At 37.0% G+C, this 25566-nt stretch overlaps 1 protein-coding gene across 1 annotated transcript in view; it reads left to right on the top strand.

The window, feature by feature from the left end:
- Positions 1–25068, top strand: part of nubp1 (nucleotide binding protein 1 (MinD homolog, E. coli)) — a 34332-nt gene extending 9264 nt beyond the window's left edge. Inside the window, exons 4-11 of the mRNA XM_079624322.1 lie at positions 5565–5633; positions 5738–5770; positions 5894–5984; positions 8963–9117; positions 9893–10003; positions 17499–17601; positions 17919–18002; positions 24500–25068. Coding sequence (XP_079480448.1) covers positions 5565–5633; positions 5738–5770; positions 5894–5984; positions 8963–9117; positions 9893–10003; positions 17499–17601; positions 17919–18002; positions 24500–24549 — 696 coding nt within the window. The 3' untranslated portion in view covers positions 24550–25068. The remainder of the gene's footprint in view (positions 1–5564; positions 5634–5737; positions 5771–5893; positions 5985–8962; positions 9118–9892; positions 10004–17498; positions 17602–17918; positions 18003–24499) is intronic.
- The last annotated feature ends 498 nt before the right edge of the window (positions 25069–25566 follow it).

Here is a 25566-nt window from a genome sequence, read left to right as displayed (position 1 = left end):
CTGTGGATGAGAATCCAAAACAATTAGTGGGACGTTGTCCTGCTTCACTTCACAGGCGCTGAGTGAAATGAGAATTTTAGAATGACGGGACACTTATTTATATGACACTTTATTCAACAGGAAGAACAGCTCGTTCCGCGCGTCATACGTCATTATACATGCGCAGTCCTTTCAGTTTCGGTTTTCAATCCGATCAAGTGTTGACGTGTTCTCTCGATCGCATTACAAAAGGAATAAACCACCCCTTTCAATCCGATCGAAAATGCATTCGGATCGAGCTCAATCCGATCGATTAAGGTGTTTACATGAAGATTTTTTTAGTCCGATTGAGCCGTCAATCCGATTATAAGTGTCCACGTAAATTGAAGCTTCTCAATGACAGTATGAAGCACGCGAAGTGTATAGACATGTACATATGCCGTGACTCAGCAGCACTCCCCACTGCATTTCGGCGTCAAGCAAACCAAGCAAGTGAGGAATCTGAATTGATAATTGAGTTCAATGTAGCTTATAAATTAATATAGCCTTATTTGTGGCTTATATTTCACTTAATTGTGAAGTAGACATGCATTTTTATTTTTTTATTTTTAATAGCCTACTGAATAGTCAATAGCTGCTGAAAATCTATTATTATATTAATTTATGGATTATATTTATTTTATTTTACAAGTTCAGGAGTCTGCCCATCTGTGGCAACCATAGCATGTTGAAATCCAAAATAAATTAATTTAGCACATTATTGTGTAGGCCTACTGTATTTTCTATTGCAGTAAATCTATCCCAACCAATGTTAAAGAAAACAAGGCGGCATGTGGTTTAAAAGATGGAAAGTAAAATAAAAAGCACATCTGTATGCAATACAGTTTCATTATTGTTCATTATTATCCAGAGCGGCTTACTATAAATAATTTGTGCGACCAAATCATGTTTTGCGCCAGTAACTGAAAAAGTTAGTAGCGCAAGTGCCACCAGTGGAAAAGGTTAGTGTAGTTCCCTGTGTAGTGTCTCGCCTTAAGTGGAATCCGTATTTTCGTTAGGCCGTAAGCTAGTTATTTTGCTTTATAAAGTTTTAAATATGAATATTTTTCTTATACAAACTTACACAGACACCATGAATTTAAAGAATGCATGGTGTTTATTTAATAGGGTAGATTAAACATATTGTTAACCCTAAGACTCATTTCTTGCTAATAAGCTTCTATTGTATTGAATTTACGTTTTAATAGGTTGAGTGCTTCAGGCTTTTGACAGAAGGTGCATGCGAGTTGGGAAAGCAGTGTAATTTACAGGTGTGACAATCACTCACAGTAACTGGAGCAGTGCGATGAGGGATGAGGTCATCATTAGAGCATAATGAAAAGCTTTATGTAGCTGTTAATGAGGAAGATGTTGTGTTACTGGTGATAACTGGATGAACCTGCTGTACAGTTGTAATCCGATCAAGATTATACATTTAAATGAAACATCCTACATTTTGTTTTATACTTCATGCTGAAACTCAATGTAATTGTGATGAGGGATATCTTAATGTTAAATCACTGTGTTAGAAAAAGTTTGTATCAAAAAGCAAAGGCTGTATTTCCATATGGAGTCTGAGGTCTGATCTCATAGTTTTGATTACTGGGGAATACTCCGCTCAACTGAAACTGGGAAGAGACTTGGTTTACCCAAGAATGTCTTGTTTTTGCTGTTGAAAACACCCTTTTTTGGTTCTTAATCTCAGGCTGTTTTCATTTTTCTTAGACAGTTCTATTAAATATCTTTATGTTTGTCTGTAGATATACAGTGATGTATTTTCATAACTTGCCTCTAGACGTGTGAATTAATAAGATATAAGAATTTCCCTTTAGATGAACTCTCTCCTCCTCTTTAACAGAAGATAAATACCCTTTATGAGAGAGCTGTGCCTATGTAAAACCTTTTCTCCTTTTTTCTGTATCCCATGCTGCTTTTTAAGGAAATGCTGGTGGTTTAGTACAGTAGCTGTCTGCAAAAACCTGATGAATAATATAGCAGCTACTTGTTTTGATGGTTGAGAATAATTGCCTGCAGCTGGACAGTTTAAAAGTCCCAGGTCTTTAACAGTATTGTTAACACATTTTATCAGTTTTTGGATGATCAGTTATTGTGGTGTGATCAGTCACTTAGAGGTCTTTGATTATGACTCAGGAATCATAATCAAATGATTCCCTTTTAAGCTTTGAACCAACAACCTTTGGGTTACCAGTCCAGGTCTTTAACTGCTCAGGCACACTACCTACAGTATTATTTTATTTAATGTTGTAGCACTGTACTTAAATTGAAATGAAAATACAATTTTATAAAGATCATAATATTCACCTCTCATTAGTCAGATTTCTATCCAAAATAACTTAATAATACAAATTTTGCAATATTTGCTTAATTTGGATAAATAATGAACATTGTTGCATTTTAGCTCTCAGATTTTTTTTCTTCTGATCACCTTTTCTCTGCATAGTCAAGTATTTAGAGCGTATCATTTATTTTTTAATTCAGGAAAATAATGTAATATGTTCAAATATGTTTATTTGCAAATAGTTATACATTACAAAAAACCATGCATTTAATGCAAATGTCTCTTTGCTTCTCTATAAGCATATAGTAGTCTACAGTAGCCAAATCTACATCTGGTCCCAAACAGGCCTGTTCTGAATGTTCCATATTCCCTCAAGAGGTCCGTGGGATTCTTAGCATTTTTGTAAGGTTAAGACGTACCCTCCCCTCCTCACTCAACATATATTTGATGAGCCCTAAGGGTTTTTAGACATTGATTTAAGAAGGACATCTAAGACACAAGAGAGCATGTACATGTTTGTTTCTAGCCCAAGAAAAAGGGAAGTACTGGAAAAGAAGAGCGGTTGCCAGAAATAAAATGTTGAGACTCTGGGAGGATGTGGCGTGACTTCCCCTGTAGCTTTGCGGCAGAATCCCTGACTTTTGCCACTATGGTCTTAGCCTCTCTACAACCCTGCTCACTGTGCGGCCATTTTCCTGAGAGAGAGAGAGCAAAATGGAGAGTGAGGGGACCTGCTCGGCTTCTGTGGGACTATTAAGTGGGCTTCTGTGCTCCTTTTTTGCTGCTTTCACTCCTTAGTTTGCTTTCAGTAATTTTCATTCAGGAAGCAGAGGAACAGGGAGGGAGAAATAAACATCTGAGTGTGACCATAACAAGAGTGTGTTTAAAAGAGTGCTGCTTAATTCACCAGTCGACAAATAACATTTAACACAAGCCGGGGGCAAGACGGTCGTACGTTTATTAGAGACTATATTTTGTTTTTAAACTAAATACATCTGAACACTTAAACGCTTTGAAAACTTGTAATCAAATCATTGTTAATATTTCTGAACCATTTAGGTGCGAGTCATGTCTTTGTTGCAGGAAAAGCAAGGGCTCCCTTCCATGGATCCAAAAAGTCAAATCATCAGCACATCTGGAATTTTGCTCCGTTCCTATCATGTCCACGGATTAGTCACACACACAAACACTAACTCATGGCTGGAGATTTGCTCTGGTGTGATCATCTAAACATATGCTGTAGTTGGCATGCAGCAGCCCTCGGGGGTCTATTAGCAAGAGATGAAGAAGAGTTTTGATTATCTCCTTTTTTACAAAAGCCAGGAATATCATCCCCCTCCCAGTCTTTTTTTTTTCCTGTGCCGAATGACATCTGCAGCTTTTTCTGTGAGGCTCCGCTGAGGTGTTTTTAGTGCTAGATGGATCGATCTCACCTGCTCTGTAGTTTTGGCAGTATTTGTTGAAGTGTTCTGGATGTTATCACACACTCTAATGCACATTAAGCAGTTCAATTTATTTTTTAAAGCACATATTAAATGCAACACATGTTGTTCCAAACTGCTGTACAGAATCAGTAAACCAACAAATAAAACAAAAATCCACACTACATCAATCAATGTTACATTGATTGTTACACTATGTTACTCTACGCCTGACAAGCTTTCGCGCCTGGCACGTCTATTACAGTCTATATACTGTCTATGATTACAGTATGTATGCACCAGTGTCAGACATTCCCAATGAGATAATTGGTCATTTTTGGCGAACAGGTGAAATATCTGAGAGAGCAAGACAAAAGGGACTGCAGTATGCATTCGAGGGATATATCCACAACATAATATGCAACCGACTAGAGAATAATTTCATAAAAATTGAAGCTAAAGCCTCCCAGTGCAAGCAGCAGCCGCCTCATACACTGGCCATTCAAATGGGAAACACACAAATTGAGGAACAGCTATGTTCATGCACAGCAGGGTAAGTGAAATGTGAAAATAATCTACTAATTATAAATCAAACAGTTTATCCATAAATCTTGTGGAATAACACTAACACCGGGAGAGCCGCGATCGGAGTGGGGTAAAGTTACTCAGTCAGGGGTAGTAGGCCGTCGATTTACAAAATGCTGAAATATATTTTAAAGTATGTCAGTGAGCCTCCGTCTTACCTTTAATCGTCTTATTTTACGTTCAAATATATGCATTATGAATATGAACAAAGAACCGTCATTTTTTCCAAGCAATAGGTGTTTTTGTTAATCCTGTTGACATTTCGTTGTGAATGGGGTCTCCCACACTGCTTGATCCACGCACGGCATTTCTCCCCTTGGCTTTTAGAATTCGGGAAGGAAAACATTTTTTTTAGGATACCGGGTATCAGATTTGCACAATCCATACGCACAATGCTTCGGCATGTTCCCCTCACTCGAAAGCTTGCCAGACCTCCCACGCCTAGTTATTGTTGCTAAGCCACGATTGGCCAGTAGCGGTTTTCAGGCGGTTTTTGCTTAGCGAAGGGTCAATTGAGACCCTAGACACTATTAAATGAGATGCCAAAGGGAGACTGTTTCACAAACTTGTGCACCTGTTCGTATCTCACAGCTCTTCTCCACATCTGGCCTAGAGTTCAAATATAACCATCAGGTCTGGTATACACTCAACCCACACCAAATCTAGGCTGTACACTCAGACCCAATGATTTCATTCACACCACAAAGGCCATGGAAACGTTATGTTTTCCGGTCACATCAGGGTAATGTGGCATTCAGAGATGAATTTAAAAGCTGAAACATGTATTGGAGGTTGTTGAGGTCTGTGTATAGAGCTGGAACTGAAGTCATGGTCTTATGTAATGACTTTCTGAGTCAGTGCTGGTCAGACTGTGTATGTGCATGTAGTCTGTGTGAGAGTTGCTGACTCACTAAGCTGTGCCACACTGACATCTTGTGTTAACATTGTACTGCACTGCAGTGGTGCAATTTTCATTTGCCATCGAAAAAATACATGTTGTTCAAATCCCAACCTCTTTGCTTTGTTTATTAAAGCAAATAATATGAGCAAGGTGTATTGGACTGACCAAATTTACACATTTGAATGGTAATTTTTGCCACATTTTTTAATACAATAATTATTTAGCTTAATTATCAAAAATCTGGTTAGAAATCACACTATGTAAAAATTAAATGTTTACATAATCCATATCTATAATAAACAATCTTATGCCAGTTGTCATTTTTTTCCCCCTGTTCCAGATAGCACTCCTAGATGTGGACATCTGTGGGCCATCTATACCTAGAATAATGGGCTTAGAGGGGGAGCAGGTATGTCACTGCAGAGACAGACTTCATTATGCATCATACTTGTGTCAGAAGGCTGGGGTGTCTGAATGTTTTATAATCCCATTCTGTCTTTGTTTTTTCTGCAGGTTCATCAGAGTGGCTCAGGCTGGTCCCCAGTGGTGAGTTTTTATTTTAGTTTTTAGTTTTTTTTATCTATTCTTTTGATTTGGATTCTGATGTCCCTTCATTGGTTCAAAGGGTTTTGTGTCTTTATTACATGCTGATATATTCTCTGTGTCTAGTATGTTGAGGACAACTTGGCTGTCATGTCCATCGGGTTTCTGCTCAGTAGTCCAGATGATGCCGTTATCTGGAGAGGACCCAAAAAGAATGGTTTGTAGTTCACTTTAGCCCTTTATATATTTTATTCAGTGGTTTAAATTGCCTTCCTCATAATCATGCTGTTTTATTTAGCTGTGAGTTGTATTGGAAGCCAAAGATGGCAAAAGTGTGACAGTATGTGCTAACTGACATCTATGCAGTTATTTGTAGATGTTCACTTGCAAAATATCTCTGATAGTGCAGCACAGGTCAAATCAACTGGTACAGTGCTGCACTAGCCATGTGACCTATTTGTATTCTACCCAGAGTGCTCTATTTCAAAGTGCTTGGGGAATTCAAGCGCCTCTGTCAGACCTTGCTCTAGAAAAAAACAGGGTCATTATGCAGGTATTAAAATGGAGTGGAAGAATCACAATGTGGTGTTGCAAAATTTCAGAAGGTGTATGGAAATGCCCACCCTAAGTATTTGCCTACTTTCCAGAGCAAGTCTAATCATGTCCTTGGCATAAAATATGACGGGTATGGTGCATGTGATGCACTTGTTGTGGGTAGCAGTCATAGGATTGTTGGTTTAATGGTTAAGTTCATCTTAGTGGTGCATTTTTGGTTTCATATAGCTGTTTTTTAATAAAAATGTTTCCACTTGGTTAACGTGCAGGTTTCATTTCAGTAAACCGTTTTTTTCATCTCTTTCTCTGTTAATCAGTGTGAAATAACTGGTGTTTCTTAGTGTATGTGTACATGTAAATGTAATTAAATAAATAAAAGGGTAAAATAACTGATAAAAGGGCAGTGTTAGCTTCCTGCCACAATACAACTCTATATGAAGCAGAAGTACTGCTTTCAAAATTAGATTTAAACAGAACAGAAATCCCGATGTATTGTATGAAATTCATCTTTCTTTCTGCATTAGACTTAGAAGTATTATTGGTTAAATGGGTAACACTTTATTTCGATGGTCCACTTTAGACTTTCTAATAACTTTGCAACTACATGTCTACCTGTCATTAGTGTATTATTTGACTGTCTAGTAAAGAGTCTAAAGTGGACCATCAAAATAAAGTGTAACTGTTAAATGTTTTATACCCTTTACTCCAAAAGAAAAAAAAAAATCTGCCATCCTGTTCGTGATGACATGCTCAGAAAAGCTCTGTTTATCTGAAGCACTAAGTTAAGTTTAGACCAGATGAGTTTCACTTCCTTATGCTGTGTATTATAACCACTGCCTGATATCTGAATGTCTCATCTGTGATAAGGTCTATGTTTCACAGGTGTGTTGGATGTTGATACAGTAATGGACAAGATGTTGAGTAGCCCCATTAATGTACATATGTGAGCTGAATGACTCTTGATTGGTGTTGAATCTCATGTACACAGAAATATGCAATAGCCGTTTTCGATCATGTTTATCAGATGTCGAGCCGGCTGTTGTTTTTGCATTTTAAGGAAGTAACATTGTATGATTCAGGCGAAGTTGTTTTGTTTTTTTACTTGTTTTATAATGCAAATGGTTATGACAGTAAATATATATATATATATATAAGTGAAATAAAAGTTATGACACTGACATTTACAGTACCTGTTACAAAACCAAATTATTTTCTGTTCTGTTCTTCCTGGTAGAAGGATCTTCCTTCTTTTCTTGTACTGGTGTCTGCCCTATGTGTGATCATTTAGCACAGGTGGGTGGTTTGGCAGGACAGTGACTATTATGCAACTAGAATGATTTTGTGTGGTACATTTTGAATGGTATCATTCCAAACATGGAATATTGTCTTTTTTTATCTGTGTAACGCTGACCTTGTCTGGCTGGAATAGGTTTGAGAAAATCAGGAGTATACTCCATATCTCCGGACTGCACCTAAAATGGACGCAAATGCGTTGAAAAATTAAATTCTGCTACAAAAGTGTAAAATCTTAATCTAGTCAGTCGATATGCGATTTCTCCAGATATAATTTTGTAAGGGTTAATGTGCCACTGTTTCCTGCATGCAACATTGAACACAACACAAGCTGTGATGTTCGATTCACAAACAAATGACTCTTGTGAACTAGAACTTAAGGATATAGTCAAAATATTGATGCAACAGCCTCACTGACTCATCTAACTAACTAATTATAGTTGTTGTTTAACATTTGAGGTTCAGTTATATGGTTGAATCAGCTTTAAGGGAAACTTTGAGTGACATGTTGGAATCATAAACGACACCACCAACCAATATTTAACTTTTTTCCAAACAGGCAATGATATTTATATGGCACTAACTAAACTAGAACACTAGGAAAAAATGCATCATGGTCCTTTATTACAGCACATAGCAGTAAGTAGGCTAGTTAAAAACTAAAGTAAGATGCTATTCACTCAAACTGAAGTGCTTTTGAATGACCCTATTTGTCAAGTTCTGTAGTCATCTTTTTTTGTATGGTTGAATAGCATCAACATTCCTTGTGTTTTTGTTCGCCTTTTTTAGAGAAAGTAAATCAATATCGGTGTACTGTCTATCTGCAGGATAACAGCTAATGTAGAAAATGTTGGCATCTGAGATACAAACGTAAGCAAACGTATTGGATTAGGCTTCATTGTGGTGCACATCAAGCATCAAAACACTACAAGTGTACAAAAAGAAGGATTTTGGTTGCCTAGCTGTTTGCTTATCTGACTATCACTAAGATTGCATTTTACATAAGACAGGGGCAGTCGTTAGCTAATGGTTAGAGATCCATACTGATAACCTAAAGGTTGCGGGTTTGATTCTCAATACTGACAGGAAATTAATGAGGTGCTCTTGAGCAAGGCACTGAACTCTCAATCGCTCCCCAGGTGCCGCATCAAAAATGGCTAGTTCACTTCTCAATGTGTGTTTACTAACTAGGACAAATTCTGAGTATGGGTTACCATATTTGGCCTTCACATTTTTAAAGAGAGAGAAAAAGGATAAGACTAAAGAGGCTAAACAGTGCAGTTGTTTGCCAATTGATAAATTTGCTATGCTGCATAGTCTAATTTTTGGTATCTTGCTGTTGTTTAGGGATGATAAAACAGTTCCTGAGGGATGTAGACTGGGGAGAAGTGGACTATCTGATCGTAGACACGCCCCCAGGAACATCTGATGAGCACTTGTCCATTGTACAGTATCTCAGCGGCGCTGGCATCGATGGGGCGGTCATCATCACCACCCCGCAGGTGAACAGCAACAATTCATGTTTCAGGAAATTGCTTTTACACAGTGTGATCTAGTTTGCATTTTTAAAAAAAAGATTAAAATCAAAGAAAAGAAAGTTTGCATAAAAAAAAAACAGAAACAAGTTTAAAATAATCTAGTTTGATTTTTATCATGAGTTCAGATGTACTGAGGTGTGGGAACAGCATGCTTTCACACTTAACTGAAAGTTGTTTTTAAAAAAGTGTTGATTTCCTGCACGTTACCAGTGAAGTGGAACTCAATGGTGTGAACAATGTATAAAAAATAAAAAAAAGTTATTTATGTCTTCAGACAAGTTGTGCTTCTTATTTGCACACATGCTTAACGAAGCCCCCAACAAATAGTTCTCCCAACTGAGCATTTAAACATTGATTACTAGGCTAGTTAATTAATAACATCAAGAATCATTCAGGTTTAGAGAGGCTTTCTCTGCAGCTGTGTGAAAGGACGCATAAATGCACTTACACTTCCTTGAAAATAGCCAACTGTCTTCTTTCTTTTTTTTTTGTCGGACTAAAGGGTTATAAAGTACCAGACTGCTTTGCAGTGGCACACTATAAATTAAATGTTTGCTTTGTAGCACCATTGTCACCATTGTCGTGGCACAGGAGAAGAAAAGTATCAACCAACATAAACAAATTTTCTGTATTTTTAATTTATACAAGCATTTAAACATGTTCAATGATCCCTATTAAGATGTAACTGCATGTTTTGACTACTGTATTATGTTTTTTTTATCGTTCCCTTCTCAAATAGGAAGTATCTTTGCAGGATGTGAGAAAAGAGATCCGATTCTGTAAAAAGGTCAAATTGCCCATCATAGGTGTGATTGAAAACATGAGTGGCTTTGTTTGTCCTAAATGCAAGGTATAGTATACAAGTTTAAATGCAGTATATTATGGCAAAACACCGAACACATTACCCTTAATGTTTTCTGTATGTTAACAGTGTTGCACAATATATATATATATATATATATATATATATATATATATATATATATATATATATATATATATATATTTAATTGAACTTGTGTGATGAAGCTTGATATTTTCTTATTTTAAATTTTATTTTATTCACATCATTTACTCACCCTCATGTCATTCCAATCTGTATGACTTCCTTACGTTGAAGGGAGAACAAGTAGATTTGAAGAATATCCCATCATTAAGTATCGTGAAAGAAGTCAATTTGAGTCGGTATGCTGCATGCCAAGTTTTCCGAAGCCATATCAGGACTTGTGAGAATTCTTTTTATTGTCCTTTTATGAAAGTCAATAGTCTTTTTTTAAACCACCTTCCTCTCCCTCTGGGTAGACAGCAGTTTAATTTCAGAGCGGGTAGCTGCAGTGAATAAAATAAAACAGATAAATAAAAAAAGATTACATTAAAATAATAAGCATACGAAAATGTTAACAAAAAGAAAAAGTATTATTTAACATACTAATGTGATAATACTTGCAACAGGGTAAACAACCGCAATGTTACATTACTACATCAACATAATCTACCAGTGTAGCACCACAGGTTTTCATATAATCAAAACAATTGAACCTATTCTTCTCAAATTGTTGTTGTTGTTGTTTTTTTAGATATTAACTGTAACATTAGATGATTGTTCTCTCCATTGTGTAGCTATACATTTCTTTGCTGCTATAGGGCCAAGTTGCTGAACTGATTCACTCCCTAATAAAATAAATCTTGGAACAAGTGGAAGTTTAACCTCAGTAATTTTGTTAATTGTATTTAGTATATTTTCCCAATACGTTTTAAGTTTTGCACACACCCAAAACTTATGTGATAATGTGCCAACCTTTACTTTAAATCTTTAAACATGAGTCACTTACGTAATCATTTTGTGTAATCTCTCCAGTATGTAATGTTAAAGGTACAATATATAAGAATTTTGGGTAACACTTTATTTTGATGGTCCCTTTAGAACATTCTGTTAACTATAAGTAACTGCGCAAATACATGTCAACTAACTCTCATTAGAGTATTAGTAGACTGTCTGCTTAATATCTGCAAACTCTTTTTTTGTGATGCTCTTCCAACAGACACTCTACTGACTATAAGTAACTTTGCAACTACATGCCAACTTATTCTAACCCTACCAGTCTACTAATGTTCTACTAACACTCTAATGATAGTTAGTTGACATGAAGGGGCAATGTTACTTATAGACAACAGAATGTGTTAAAGGGACCATCCAAATAAAGTGAAACCAAATTTTGTATCAAAATATCCAAAAACCACTTGCACAGTTCAATTGAGTCCACTTTCAATTTTGTACTTGCATTATCTTAAATGTTTCCAAGAATTTGTAAATTCAGAGAAATTCACAATTTTAAATAGTGCCAGTCCCTTGTCGCCTGTCAATGACATAATATCTGCGTTATCCCTGGTTTACGCTCGTACTGCCATAGTAACCATGTCGACAAATGTGGACAACTGCGTAATGTTTAGCAGCACGCTGTTGTTTCGTTCAAACATTATGGATCATGGCAAGCAGACTTTGGGACAAAAGGAGAACTAAAACGAGGATCAATATCGGTGTGGTGTTTTTAAAATGCTGAGAGCTCCACGTCCGTGACAAACTTGGACTTGACTGAGACGCCGCTCTTGCATGTACTTTATTATATGATATGACCAGTATGTTATTCCAATGTTGATCTAGCTGACTGCTAGTCTCATACCGCCAACAAACTAACACATAGAATAACATTGTATCTTTCAACTCACTCAAATCCATTTTAGTGTGATAGTGTAGACCAAGTGAAAAAGCGCTGCGTTACCTCACAAGTTAAATTCGTCAAATAAACGAGTAATAATGCGAGTAGTAATTCAGCACTTGCGGGGTAGTTCGGTAGAATGAAATGTCCTCATTCCTTTATATCCACGGGACTCGCGTGTGGCGCTGATATCTGTCTCTCATTAGCAATCGCGACTTGCTTCATACCACAGTCATGAAAAATATATAATAAAAAACATGAATGTGTTCACTCATCCATAAACATTATTTCCCCTTAAACATTATTAACGTTAGATCCATCGACATGACGACAACTTCCATGATTCCACGCTCATTTACTGCGTCGTCCATCTACGCCTTTGTTATTTTCACAAATAGATTCCCAATTATCTTGTTCAAAAATACACTCCAAATATTTTTCCCATCTGGATTTAGAAGATGGTGTATCATCTCCATAAAAACCAATGAGATTGATATGACATAAGTCCTTGGGCCCTTTTTTCTATTCCCTTTCATCCCTTTTTATAATGTTATCTGTTGGAACTGAGAGAAAAGTGCAATAAATTACCACCTTGTTGTGTAGCATGCTGCACCTGTATAATGCTGCACCTGTAAATCCTTATAAAGGAACTTTGCACTCAATTGCTAACATTTTATGAGTATACAAATCACCAAACAATTGAATGTCTTTGTGTTATTCCATCTCTACGTGTATCTGAAAGATCAGGATTATAGTGAAATTGAGTGTGTTACGGAATACTGTATATTGGCAATATAAATGGTCCTGGACCATTTGTCGCCGGCAAATTACCAAACTTGATCAGTTCCATATTAGGGGTGGCTCGATACCACTTTTTCATGTCCGATACCGATACCACACACTTGAGTATCTGTCGATACCGACCGATACAATACCATATATTCCACACAGCTGACATGATAACTTAATAATTAAGTCCTTCCAGAAAAACTGGATTTTTGTGATTGTTGCGGGCAAAAATCCTTGATTATGCGGCACGTTTTCTTGCAAAAATTGCGGGAACTTGCAAAAACTGCGGTTTGATGAAAAAGAGAAAAAAATAAAAATTCCCCAACACACTATTCACTAGGCTACTACTTTAATGTAAAGAGTCATTTCTTATTATTTCCTATGATAAGCACGCATACTACCTCACATAAAGTGCTGGGAATATTTAAGTTCTCATCTTGTTTTATTTCAGACCTTAAAGGGCACCTATTATGACATTTAAAATGTTCCTAATGTTGTTTAGGGAGTCCCCAACAACAGATTTACGTGCATGCAATGTCAAAAAACACTTTTGTTTTCGTATAATATGCATTTATTTTTACCTGATTTGCTCACCAAATGATTCCTTCAACGACTCATTTTTCCAAACCCCTCCTTTGCGCGACGCTAATCTGCGTTGATTGGTCAGATGACCCAGCAGTGTTTACAGAGATAATACTTATTGTTTAACACGGAGTACAATGATGCTTTTATCAATTAAATCGTGTTATAATAATGATTATAGTCCACTGCTTTGTAGTTTGTAGTAAAAAACTAAAAATAAGATAAATAATTTAATGTTATGTTAGTGAGCTTAGCCCAGAGTTTATATTGTAAAAGCACAATCAGTCTTTGTTTGCATTAGCCCGATGCATAAACATAACGTTTAAAAATAAAATAAAAAATGCTACGAGGTATTATTCTATTCTTTAAGACAACTCCGAAAACAACGACAAATACTTCACATATCTCAATACAATTGTCATTGAAGACCTAGAAGCTAAACGGTGCTTACACAACAAACAAAATAATTAAGCATGCTACATAAAACATAAAAGCAACAATTATTAATAACACTTACAGGTTGTGATACAGAGGACTGCGGAGGAAGCTGATGCAAACACTTAGAAATGAACCTTCCTTCAATATCAGCCGGCTCGCGAATCCAAGTTTGATTGCATTTAAAAAGCAATCGTCTTTCACAAGGCTCGGACTATACTTCTGTGGTATAGTTGTATATATGAATTGTAGCCACTTAGTCTTCTAATGCTCCTCCTTGGGCAGATGAAAAAAGTTGGCTTTTGAGTCGCACTTCAGAACACAGCGTCTCGTCGCCATGATGTTTTCAAGTTTTCCCTGCTGGCCTTGGTGCGCAATAAGTGGGCGTATCGTATTCAAATAACTTTACAAGTTGACGTCATCTAGTCAGAGAAAAATCTTCGGTCTTCTGATGATTCATAAAAATGACTCAGTCGACTCTTACTTTTGAAAGACAATAACTTTATATACGGTGAACTTTCATATTTCAAACTTTGCAGGATATTTTTGTTCACTTAGATCTATGTTACACACTACATGAAAGGTCAATTTCAAAATTCCATAATAGGTGCCCTTTAATAAACACATGGCTCAAACTTACAAAACATTGATGAGTCGAACAAGTTCTGTAGCTTTACAATTTTAATATGCTACAACTTCTGTAAAAATGACAAAGTGGTTGTCCAGCGTCGACTTCCGCCTGTGGTCCAACACACAGTTGCACAGAGTGCAAAATAATTTGCCCCCACTGTCATGTAACACACTGGGAAACTGCTTTGCGCGGTCTTTTGCGCTTATGTTTGTTGGCAAATGAGAATGATTTGCGAGCTTCATCATGGTTTCATCAGCATTACGGGGTTTGCAGCTTTTCAATGATGTTGCGCAATTACGTCACTTCATAACGTTCCCATGGCAACAGGGCAAATGGCTGCGCTTGTGTGAAGTTAACGGTGCGGAAATCTGCAATTTATGCGGCGAAAGTGCGGCGTATTTGAAAAAAATGCGCCCCCCGCATAAATATGCAGACTTTGGCTGATTTTGCATTGAATCATGCGATCGCATAATCGCGTTTTTCTGGAGGGACAATTGCTGAGAGGGCTCGCTTACCTCACTCACCTCTAGCTACCGTTCACGTGATGCCAGTGTTGCCAAGTCCGCGGTCTCTCCCACCCCGAAACGCGATTAGCTATTTTTAAGAAGCAATTGTGCGGGATTTGTATGTGAAAATCTGGCAACCCTGCGTGACGCATGTTGCTCATCTCTCTTTACGGCATGTCTCTCAGGTGTTGTTAAGCATTTGTATGACAATTTAGGACTAAGGGACGTGATCGTATCGGATCGGGTTATACTCCCGCGATTCATGCAATATCCGATCCAGTGATTTTGGCCAGTATCGGACTAATACCGAATATCGGATCGGCGCACCCCTATTCCATATGCGCTGTCTACGTCGTATTGCACATGTCAAATGGAAGGATAAAGCCCCACATACTGAGGTACCTGATATGGTACGGCCTCAAAGCCAATTTGAAACTATGCAACATGGACCCTGAATAACAAATTTTAAGAACCTTTTTCATTTGAGGTATAAATTATGATTATTGAGTTTCCAGCATTTTCCTGGATTCCTGGCAGTCCTGTTCTCTCTATTGTGAGTTAAATGAGTCAGATTACTTAAATCTTGCCCTTTGTCTCTATGATAATGTTAAGGTTTGAGCAATCAAGTCAGGATGATTAGATTAGCAATACAATAGAGTGTTATATGCTGATTGGTTCGGTTTCTCTGGAGCAATCTAGATAACCTGCAATACAGGTTTTTTGCTGGATAGAATCAACTCCTCCCTACTTTCCAGTCCCAGAAGTCCCTCCTCCTTGGAATGGAGATAAAATTGCAATGTAAACTGTTACAGATTCAGACTGTTTTTGGAAAACTGCAGACGCGCTCAATAAAGAAGAATTTCTGCTTGAACGTGATTCCAACGTCTCCTGGTCCTTGCTTAGAAGAAGGAAAAGTTTCCTACAACCCAAATGCCCTTGAAGAGATGGCTGCAGACAGGACATCATGGCGAGCACAGTGCCATACTGCCATACACTCCTTTGAGTTCAGCCGCATCACTACTGCAGTAGACAAACAGAGTTCAAAGCACAAAGCCTTAACAACATCTATAACAACATCTAGCCAGTTTGTGTGCGACGCCTGTGGATGGCCATGTGCATCAAGGATCGGCCTCTATTCACATCGTAGGACGCACCAACAACAACAACTGTGACGAGATGTGTCGTGTCGACAGCTCAGACCAAGATTGACAATAACCATTTGCATTTTCCTTGATCTTCACCTCAATCTACAGTATATGTGAATCTGACAGATATTGCTGATCTACTTCAGTTCACAACTGTCATGGTTATGGACTTCTAAATTCTATTTTGCTTGTCTTAGTTCCTGTTTCTCTGCTCCTTTTAGTTTGGGTCTCCTTGGTTACTGGTTATCTCCTCGTTTGTTTGTATGGTTGCGTATAAATATCACCTTTCAGTCATTATGTTCGTCTTGTATTTAAACTCTGTTATGTTCAGTCTCTTGGCGCTTCTCGTGTTCAGTGGTTTGTGATTTCTCCTACGTTGCCCTGTATGTTCCTAAGTGTTAAGTATAAATAAAGACTATTCTGAGTTCATATTCCGTCCCGTCAAGCGTGCTGCAGACCAGACTGTTACAACAACACAGGTCAGGGGAATTAATAATGCCTTATAATCCCTAGCATGGTGGTTTTCAATTTGTATCTATGCAGGTACAGAAGCAGTTCATCTGCCATATTCATACCACTCTCATTTGCACTTCCCAAAAATAAAGTATTGAATCGGAACTCAAGAACCGGATCAGTCATATTGGTGAATGAATGATTCTGTGTATATTTGTGAACTGGATCAACATTCATTTAAAAGATGCTCCTTTTTCCCGATTTCTGAAAAAAGAAACCTTTTTTTTTTTCAGAAATTGGGGAGTGCTACTTCTCGGTGTATATCTGCAAATAAAGATTTTTAATAGCATTCAAAAGTTTGAGGGTCTCCGACATTTTTTTTTTATGTTTCTGAAAGTATCTTATGCTTACCAAGGCTGTATTTATTTTATTAAAAATAAAACAGTGAAAACAGTAATACTGTTAAATATTTTGATAATTGTTCACTATTTGAATATATTTTAAAATGTAATTTATTCCTGTGATGGCAAAGCTGAATTTTCAGCATCATTACTCCAGTCTTCAGTGTCACATGATCCTTCAGAACTCATTCTAATATACTGATTTGATGCTCAATAAACATTTCTTATTATTATTAAAGTTGAAAAGTTGTGCTGCGTCTTTGACGAATAGAAAGTTCAGAGATAAATATTTTGTAACATAAAAAAGGCCACTTTACAGTCACTTCTGAACAATTAAATGTATCCATGCTGAATAAAAATATTAATTTATTTTAAAAAAAAGCTTACTTAATTTAAGACTTTTGACAAAAGAGGATTACAACTTCGTCGTTAACAGATCACTGGACAGAAAGATTGTCAGGGAATAACAACTTAAATTCTGTTCTCTTCATCACACAAAGCTGTTGTGTAACTTCAGTAGGGGTTGTGCGGACTACTTTATTATGGTTCTTTTGCATCCTATTTGAAAGCTCTTGCATGGAAAAGAGAGATCAAATCATTTGTATAACAGAAGTTAGTCGTTCATTGAAACGACTGACCTGTCACATTGTGTGTTGTTTTTTGATACCCTTTGTCTCTGTTTACAGAATACTTCACAGATATTTCCTCCGACCACAGGAGGAGCACAGAGAATGTGTGAAGAACTAAATCTCCCTCTTTTGGGCAGAGTACCCCTGGACCCACGAATAGGTACAAGAAGCTTAATCTTTTATCAAGGAAGATAATGTTTTAAACCAGATTAAATGGTAATGAAATACTATTCTACATTTGTTCCGCATTAAGCGGTCAGGATATGAGGAAGTTTAACAATTTACACCGCAGCACTGGTGCATCCCGTTTCTTGATTTTGTGAGAGTGTTTCCTTGTTTTTATATTTACAGCGTGTAGTCTGTAGATTGAGTCAAGTACAAAAAACTCCCTTCAGTGGTTCTTCTTAAACATGAGGAAAAGTCAGCAGACAGCAGTTTCTAGTTCTCAAAATGCACTTCTGTATTTTGCTTTTTAAGGGAAAAGCTGTGACGAGGGAAAGTCTTTCCTAACTGAAGTTCCAGAATCTCCTGCAGCAGTGGCCTATCAGAGCATAGTCCAGAGTAAGTCATCCAAAACCCCAGCAAGCCTCTCTTTACTTACCTATGCATAAACTAAGGAACTGACATAACTAACCATTCTAGTAATGCCACTTTAGTGTGTTACCTAACCGTCCTAATTAATGGTTAAGACAAACCAAGAAGCGCCAGGGGGAAATTCTAGAATTTTTTTTTAATAAAATGAATACCGTATATGTTAACTAAATGTTCAATAGGCCTATTCATCTTATATGTGGATGGTACATAAATGTCCAATATTATTCCCTTTTGTTTAGGGCTATGCGCCAGTTAGTGTGACCACCGCCCCACCACGGTGGCCGAATACCACCGGCAGTGGTTTACAAAAACACATTTTTGTGCGCGTGAATGCCGTTTTGTGTAGATATTAGTACATGAGTTAAGTACAAAGCTTTGTTTACCAAAGAAATGGCAACCAAATGTTACGTTGCAACCATGGAAACATTTGGATTCGTGCCGAATGAGTGAGGTAGGGTAGAGTCCATATTTGAAATGTCGGCTTTGTATTCTGTCTTGCGATTTTCCACGAATTTAACAAAATTAAAACTCCGTGAGTTATTCCTCTGGACATGGTGTAGATTTTAAAATAATGTTTTCCCCTGTTACGGTTGAATCACGGAAGCTACACCAGGTATTTTGCCAAGAGATGTATTATTTATTAGTTTTATACATGTATCAGACATACGAGAGAAACAGGCATAGAAGAATAAGGCTACATAAGAGGTGGTCTTCATTCCAGATTTCTCTGTTACCCATTTCTCTATCCTCTCATCATGCCAGCTGTAAATGGTTTCTTGGTGTTTCTCCTCCCTCACCCCCTCATGCCTCTATCTTTCTCCTTCCTCTAACCCCCTCATGCCTCTATCTTTCTCCTTCCTCTAACCCCCTCATGCCTCTACTATGTTTCTCTGAGTCCGTACAGTAAGGATTGAGCTTATATACACCACTGAGGGACTGACAACTTCCCTGTAAGGTAGCAAGACATGTTGCTTATGTTTAAAAAGAATGTATACCTCATGATTACACATGGTACATGGTCCCTCTGTGACTGTGTATACATTAGTGTTACATTTGCATCAGTTGAAAGAAACATTCCTTTGACTGAAACATACTCTGACTTCACAAAATACATTATGAAATTATTATGAAAATTAATAAAGAAAAATAATACTAAAAAATAACATTAAAAAGAAATTGTTTAGTCTTCACATGGAATCTCTTGTTTCTTTTGCAAAATCCTCACTCACATACTTTCATTGAGGATTATAAACGTGTCTTGGTCTGCTCACTTTTAATCCCTATATTCTTATCTTTTACTATGCCAGAGGAGAACAACACTACACCAGATACCATTTTACCTGCCAAACAACAGAAAACTTTAAGCTATTAACTTTTTATTTTATTCAGCAAATGACAGTCAACACAACAAGTGATTTGTTGGGAAGATACATTACTGGTCACACAGTGCACTAACACAGAAATCTATTATCTTGTAGATTTCAGTCTTTATCTCGTGAAAAAAAAAAATATTTTTACATTGTTTGTGCTCATTAGACAAGGTAAGGTACATCAAGTTTATTTGTATAGCACATTTCACATTTATTCAGTTTCACTTTCTCTGGCAGCGCTGCGTCAAGGCCCCATTTACACTGCATGGTTCAAGTGACCCAATTCTAATTTTTTTCCTCTCAAGTGGCACAGATCGAATATGACCGGCGAACGTGTAAGCAGGAAAAAAGCACATGGATTCCGATATTCTCTGATCAGTTTCAGGCCTCAGTCATATGTGGAAATGAATCTGATATGAATTGAAACACATGTGTTTCTTTGTCTGTGTTTCCCACCATGGACACTACACTAATCATCACAGCTGTTCGTCCTTTAATCGTCTCTGTGTATTTAGTTCCTGCTGTTTCAGTTTATTGCTCGGTATTGTTTGTGCTAGGCACACTGTCTCACATCGTGTCTGTTGTTATTCCGAGTTCTTTAATAAATCCTATTCATTTGTCTAATCATCTTCGTCTTCTTCTGTTTCTAGCCTTACCTTAGCCTTAAGGCCATTGCACACTGAGTCCGAAATTCGCATCCGAAATTTCCGCACGTAAAAAAATAAATACGACCTCACGTTATGTCAATCACGCTTGCACACTGCCTCCGAAACTTTCGTCCGTCATAAAAAAAATTGAAACTGGTTCGATTTTCTGTGTTTTTCGCATCCGTAACAAGCAGTTTGAATGGTGTTTGAATGGTGCTTTGACAATTCAGTGCCACCGAATCACGAATACGAAAAAACGCATACGAAAATTTCGGACTCAGTGTGCAATGGCCTTTAGCCTTATCTCGCTCATGCAGGCGATAAAACCAGTGTCAATTGCTTTGGAACATCAGGAAAACATAAAGATATTAAGGCGGGTGCACACTGCGACTTTGGCCACGATTTGGCCATCTAAGACAATTTTTGCAATTCCTAAAAGATTCCTCTGATCCTTGGCTAAAATCTGAAGTCTTTGATCGTTAGTTTGACATGAACACCGACAGCCGATTAATGACCGTTGCGATACATTTTTTACCTCCGACGAAATTCTGGCGGTGTCAGAAGATTTGACTCACAGTCCTGCAGTGTGACTTCTCCTACGACGACCATCAAATTGTTTTCTTTTTTCAAGACAAGCCATGATCACAATAAACGTTAGAGATTTCTTTGTAGCCACCATTTGAATCCTGCGTGTAATGCAGCTCACATCACCGAACGCGTCTTTGATTGATGATGTAAAACTCTGCACAACTTTTCTTGCGTGCGTCCGTTTTAACTGACATTAATGACAACTGAGATATTACAGTGTGACATGGCTTACAGCGAGGATCATGTTCGTACAGTCTGACAAGCAACAAGTGTAAAGGACTATTAAAAATCGCACAGTGTGCACCCGCCTTTAGCCAGAGATGGGCACTGTCCTGCTTGTGTCCCACAGTTCCCCCAAACCACAGAGCGGGACATACGAAGATAAATGTTTCGTCGTGGTGAAGTATTATTAAACTTGGCTTACTTCCTAAATTTCATGTAATTTCTATTGCTTTCCATGTTTAAGGACATTGCAGCCTATTGTTTAAATTTGAATGCACTTTTAAAGTTTGAATCACATTTAAAAGCATAGTTTTTGCATTGTGCATTTCTGCATTAATTTTCGACATAACTTGGATAACTGTTGCCCTCTGAAAAATGTCCACCGTCACAGCCCTACTTTTGTTGCGCTTTTCCAAAACAAAAATTTCTGAAAGTATCAGTTTCAACACAATATATTTCTAACAGTTTTATGACAATTTGTTTAATTCCATGAAATATAGAATTGTAAGCCCGTCTATATCGGTGCAAAGGTGGTTTCCGATAACGGGTTAAGTTATCTGCGCGTTACTGTCTTTCCGAGTGGCAAAGTAATTTAATTCCATTTAAGATTTTATCTGACTCCATTTTATCACAACCTCGAATTTAAGTTAGATGTCCAAATTGGTTATTGGTCAATTATATAATAGTTTAGCAATACATTTGATTGTTCTATTTAACTCTTTAATTATATTTTACCCGTTCAGATTAGGAAGCTATGTCGCTCAGAGGTCCTCACGGCTTCTGTTTAACGCGGGTCTCACGTTCACAAGCTCTTCAGTTTTGGTCACCAAACAGAGGTAATTGCTATATACCTGAGATCGGTCACATTCACGTTTACACAATCAAAGATACTTTGGTAGAGCCCCCATGGAATTGCCTACACTTGAATTTAACTTAACGTTTACTTCAGTAGAGGAATGGCTACTACTACAGATAAGTCAACCAACTTTACTTCTCTTATAATAGCTTTGGATTGCCATGACGTGACTTCCCACTGGCACTTATCTAAAGTAACATTAAATAATAAAAACAGCCAGAGATAAGACACAACCAGATTTAGGTTGGTCAAGCAGCATGTTTGCCCTAAACGAAAAATCAGTTCAGGTCTTTGCAAACCAAGTACACTTGAATTAGCGCCAAATATTAGTCGTCACTAATCTGACGCAGACTTGAGGTAACATACAAATCCATTTATTCTACTTGAGAAAATAATTTCAGAGTCTGTCTGAATAAAATCAAATGCAACAATTTATTATGTCAGTAAATGTATCATGCCAATTTCATAATCGGTTCAAAGATAATAAATATAATAACATCGAATGCTCAGAGATAAAGAGTAAAAGATGTAGGCTAAACCCGACATTTAGAAAATACATAATGCTGAAGTCCTTGAGGTCCTTCAACACTATGGGCTGATCTGAGGTACAGAATCGCCACAAGCCTTCTTCAGCATCTCCTTAAATACTCAGACCAAGGCAGAAACCTCTAAATATGAATTCACAGTGGGAATTTGCATTAATCACTGTCCCAGACTTACTGGGGGCATAAGTTGATTTACATGGGCACACCCACAGCAGTTAACCAGATAACATCTCTAAACTCTCCACACCTTATTACCTTCTATTACTTCTGTGGGAATGAGACTTTTGTACTTTTGAGACATTTCAAATAATACCAAACATGTATAATACTGTATGATAATTGTTCATATTAAACCATATAGATTTTGGGGTGAATTCAGGTAGGGATGGATGGAGGGAATGATGTAAATTGGGAGGTGATCAACTCAAGTGTGATCGTGTCTCGAATGGGGATGGTAATATAGCAAGAGAGTTCAAATGTTCATTTCCTTTGTTTTCTCAGAGATTAGCCCACTCTTCCAGTGCTGTTTCTCCAGTCTTACAGAATTTATCATAAATTGTCTTATCATACATCAGAGAAATAAGGCTATCATCCAACAGAATTGATGTTCCAGCATTGTATAATTTAATGTTTTTAGTTAAATTAATATTGTAATTTTGAGATTGTTTTGTGTCCTTAATTTTCTTTCGGGGCCACAAAGGGACGCATCCTACACAAGGGGGAGCCTGACGCTTTTTCTTTTTCCAAAAAAGGTTTGAGAACCACTAAACTAATACACCTGAGATTAAAGGTAAACGCCTTCAACGACAACAAGTATAATATAAAGACAGCAAATATGTTAACCGTTTGACTGAGTTCATTTATTTCCCCATTCTTTTGACGAAAAACCGTTTTGTCAGTGAGTCGTGAAATTCAGTTCATTTAAACTGAATGCCAAGACATTTAAACTGAATGCCAAGAATGCCTAAGACAAGAACTTGTTTTATACAGATTCTGTCTTTCCCTTTTTTGGTTTCTTAAAGATCTTCTTTATCAATATACTCATTTACCACTTTATTAGGTACGTGTGCTTGTCAAAATCAGAATGGATCCTTTTCAGATGCGTTTTCACACTTATCAACATGGCAAATCTTGTAAAAAAAAAAAATAATTACGCTATACTTGGTGTTATAATACCATGGCAGTAAATTGCTAAAAAATTTAGTAATTTTGTTTTATTTTTTCATTTTATATATTTATTTAAAACTACTTTTCATGCTAGATTCATTTAATGTTAGACAATGTTATCTGTAACCAGATTTTGTCAAATCTGCCCTCATGCTGGGGGAACAGGTGCCGATAAGTATTATTGCAGATGTGAGGAGAATCCTACCAAAGGAGTGCTGAATTACTTGTAGATTTCTTTACAGACATATTTTTCGCATTCATCAACTAAGCCACTGTTCCAATAGCCGCTGGTCATAACACATCAAGCTACCATTCCATCTACTTTGAAACATCACCAGTATTCCTGCACACATAAAAGAGAATGCCATAACAACTAAACGTCAACTACGTTCTTTGACCTCAGTTTAGCATTAACCAAATCCTCATCAATCACTTGCCTTAAACACAACAACCTGCAACTCCCCTTTATGTTGGTGCTCTATATGGCTATGCACCAATGAAGGAAGTATTTAATAGTATGCTGTACATAATATTAAATACTTCTTCTAGGTGAAAAAAGTCACAACAGCACTTGCTCTTCCTATGGAGGCTTCAAGAAAGCCAGCCAGTATCAGGAAAGACCCCTGTTAAATGACATGAAACTTTGGATTCATGGACATATTTGCTACAGCTACATAATGCTATCATGGACCATACTGGACCTGGAATGTTTCTAGCATGTTGCTGAATTCTTGTCATCAAGAAATTGCCCCAGAGGGTCATTAATATTAGAAATGTGTATCTATTAAAATGACCAATGTTTTGCATAATAGAGAACACTAGTTGAAATACACAATATGCTCTGTTAAAAAAAAATTGGATCTCAAGGAAATAGTTTAGATTCTGAGAATGAACTCCCTCACCCTCCCCCCTTTTTAATTTTTTTAAAGAAGCAGATTACAGAAGTGTCTATTCTTTAGAATCCGGATATCTTTTTATTTTGATCTAATGTTTAGTAAGTTTGCTGTTGTTACGTGCTTGGCCTTCATTTGTGCTGACAATAACAAATTAATTTTTTTAACTTTCACAGAAATCCGAGATTACTGTTCTTCCCATTCCGCATCAGATGATCCTTGTTGAAACGGAGAACATCCAGCCAGATCTTTATCTAGACCGCTGCGATATCCTATGAATTCAGACAGCGGTGTCATGTGATTGGCCAGTCACAAAAGAAAGGTCATGATTATCTGCACAATCCTCTTGGTCACATTTAAAAATAAATTTACAGGAAAATATAGATTTTTTTGAGAGGGGAGATTTGAAATATAGGTTTGTAATTTCTAAAATAATGTATCTAAAAAATAAGTCCTGTTTAAAATGGATTTAAAAGTAGAGCTTAACGACGCATGTCACACGGAGCTGTACGTGAACCCAAGTTTGCAAAGTGCAAATGATGAAAGTGAAACAGAAATATAATTATTACTGTAATTAAATGAACATGTTTGAGCAGATCAGAAAACGCACAATGTGGGCCATGCAGTGGCTTTTTCCTGTCATTGAGTAGAAAAATGGCTAATGTTTAATTTGGTTTTGAATGCTTTGTAAAAATTTGTCAATAAATGATTTTAAGACATCTGGTCTGATCTGTACTAAACCTCTAATTTGTTTTATATATTTTTTAAATGCAACATATGCAAGAACCACTTTTATAGCATATAAAACATTTCTGATATACGTCAGAAATAAGAAACATTTCTGATATACGTCAGATAATTTATAATGTTCTTCATGTATTATTCACAAGTCTTCTGCAAGTACTTACCGGTATATTCAAATCAAGATTTCAGGGAATTTCCATTTTCAAGGTGTTTTCTGCTAGAGCAATGTTTGTTTTCTTATGAGTCACTGTAAAGTATTAAGGGGTCTTTGGGTTTGGGCTGCAAAAAGACGATTGATTTCATTTCATTCGCAAAATTGTGAATGCCAGAGACAGGAAATGCAAGCTCATGCGAATTTCGCTGCATTTCAAAGTTTGGTAAATTTTGCCTTGCAAATTTGTTTTTGTTTTAAGACGTATGCCCAATGGAAGATTGACATGTCACTCCGTTCAGCTGATTTTAAAAGAACACAAACTTTAAATCTAGGATTGCAGCATTG

This window comes from Phoxinus phoxinus, assembly GCF_949152265.1.
Source record: "Phoxinus phoxinus genome assembly, chromosome: 1".
Lineage (NCBI taxonomy): Eukaryota > Metazoa > Chordata > Actinopteri > Cypriniformes > Leuciscidae > Phoxinus > Phoxinus phoxinus.
Note: the sequence above shows the minus strand (reverse complement) of the source record. Positions and strands in the feature narration are given on the sequence as shown.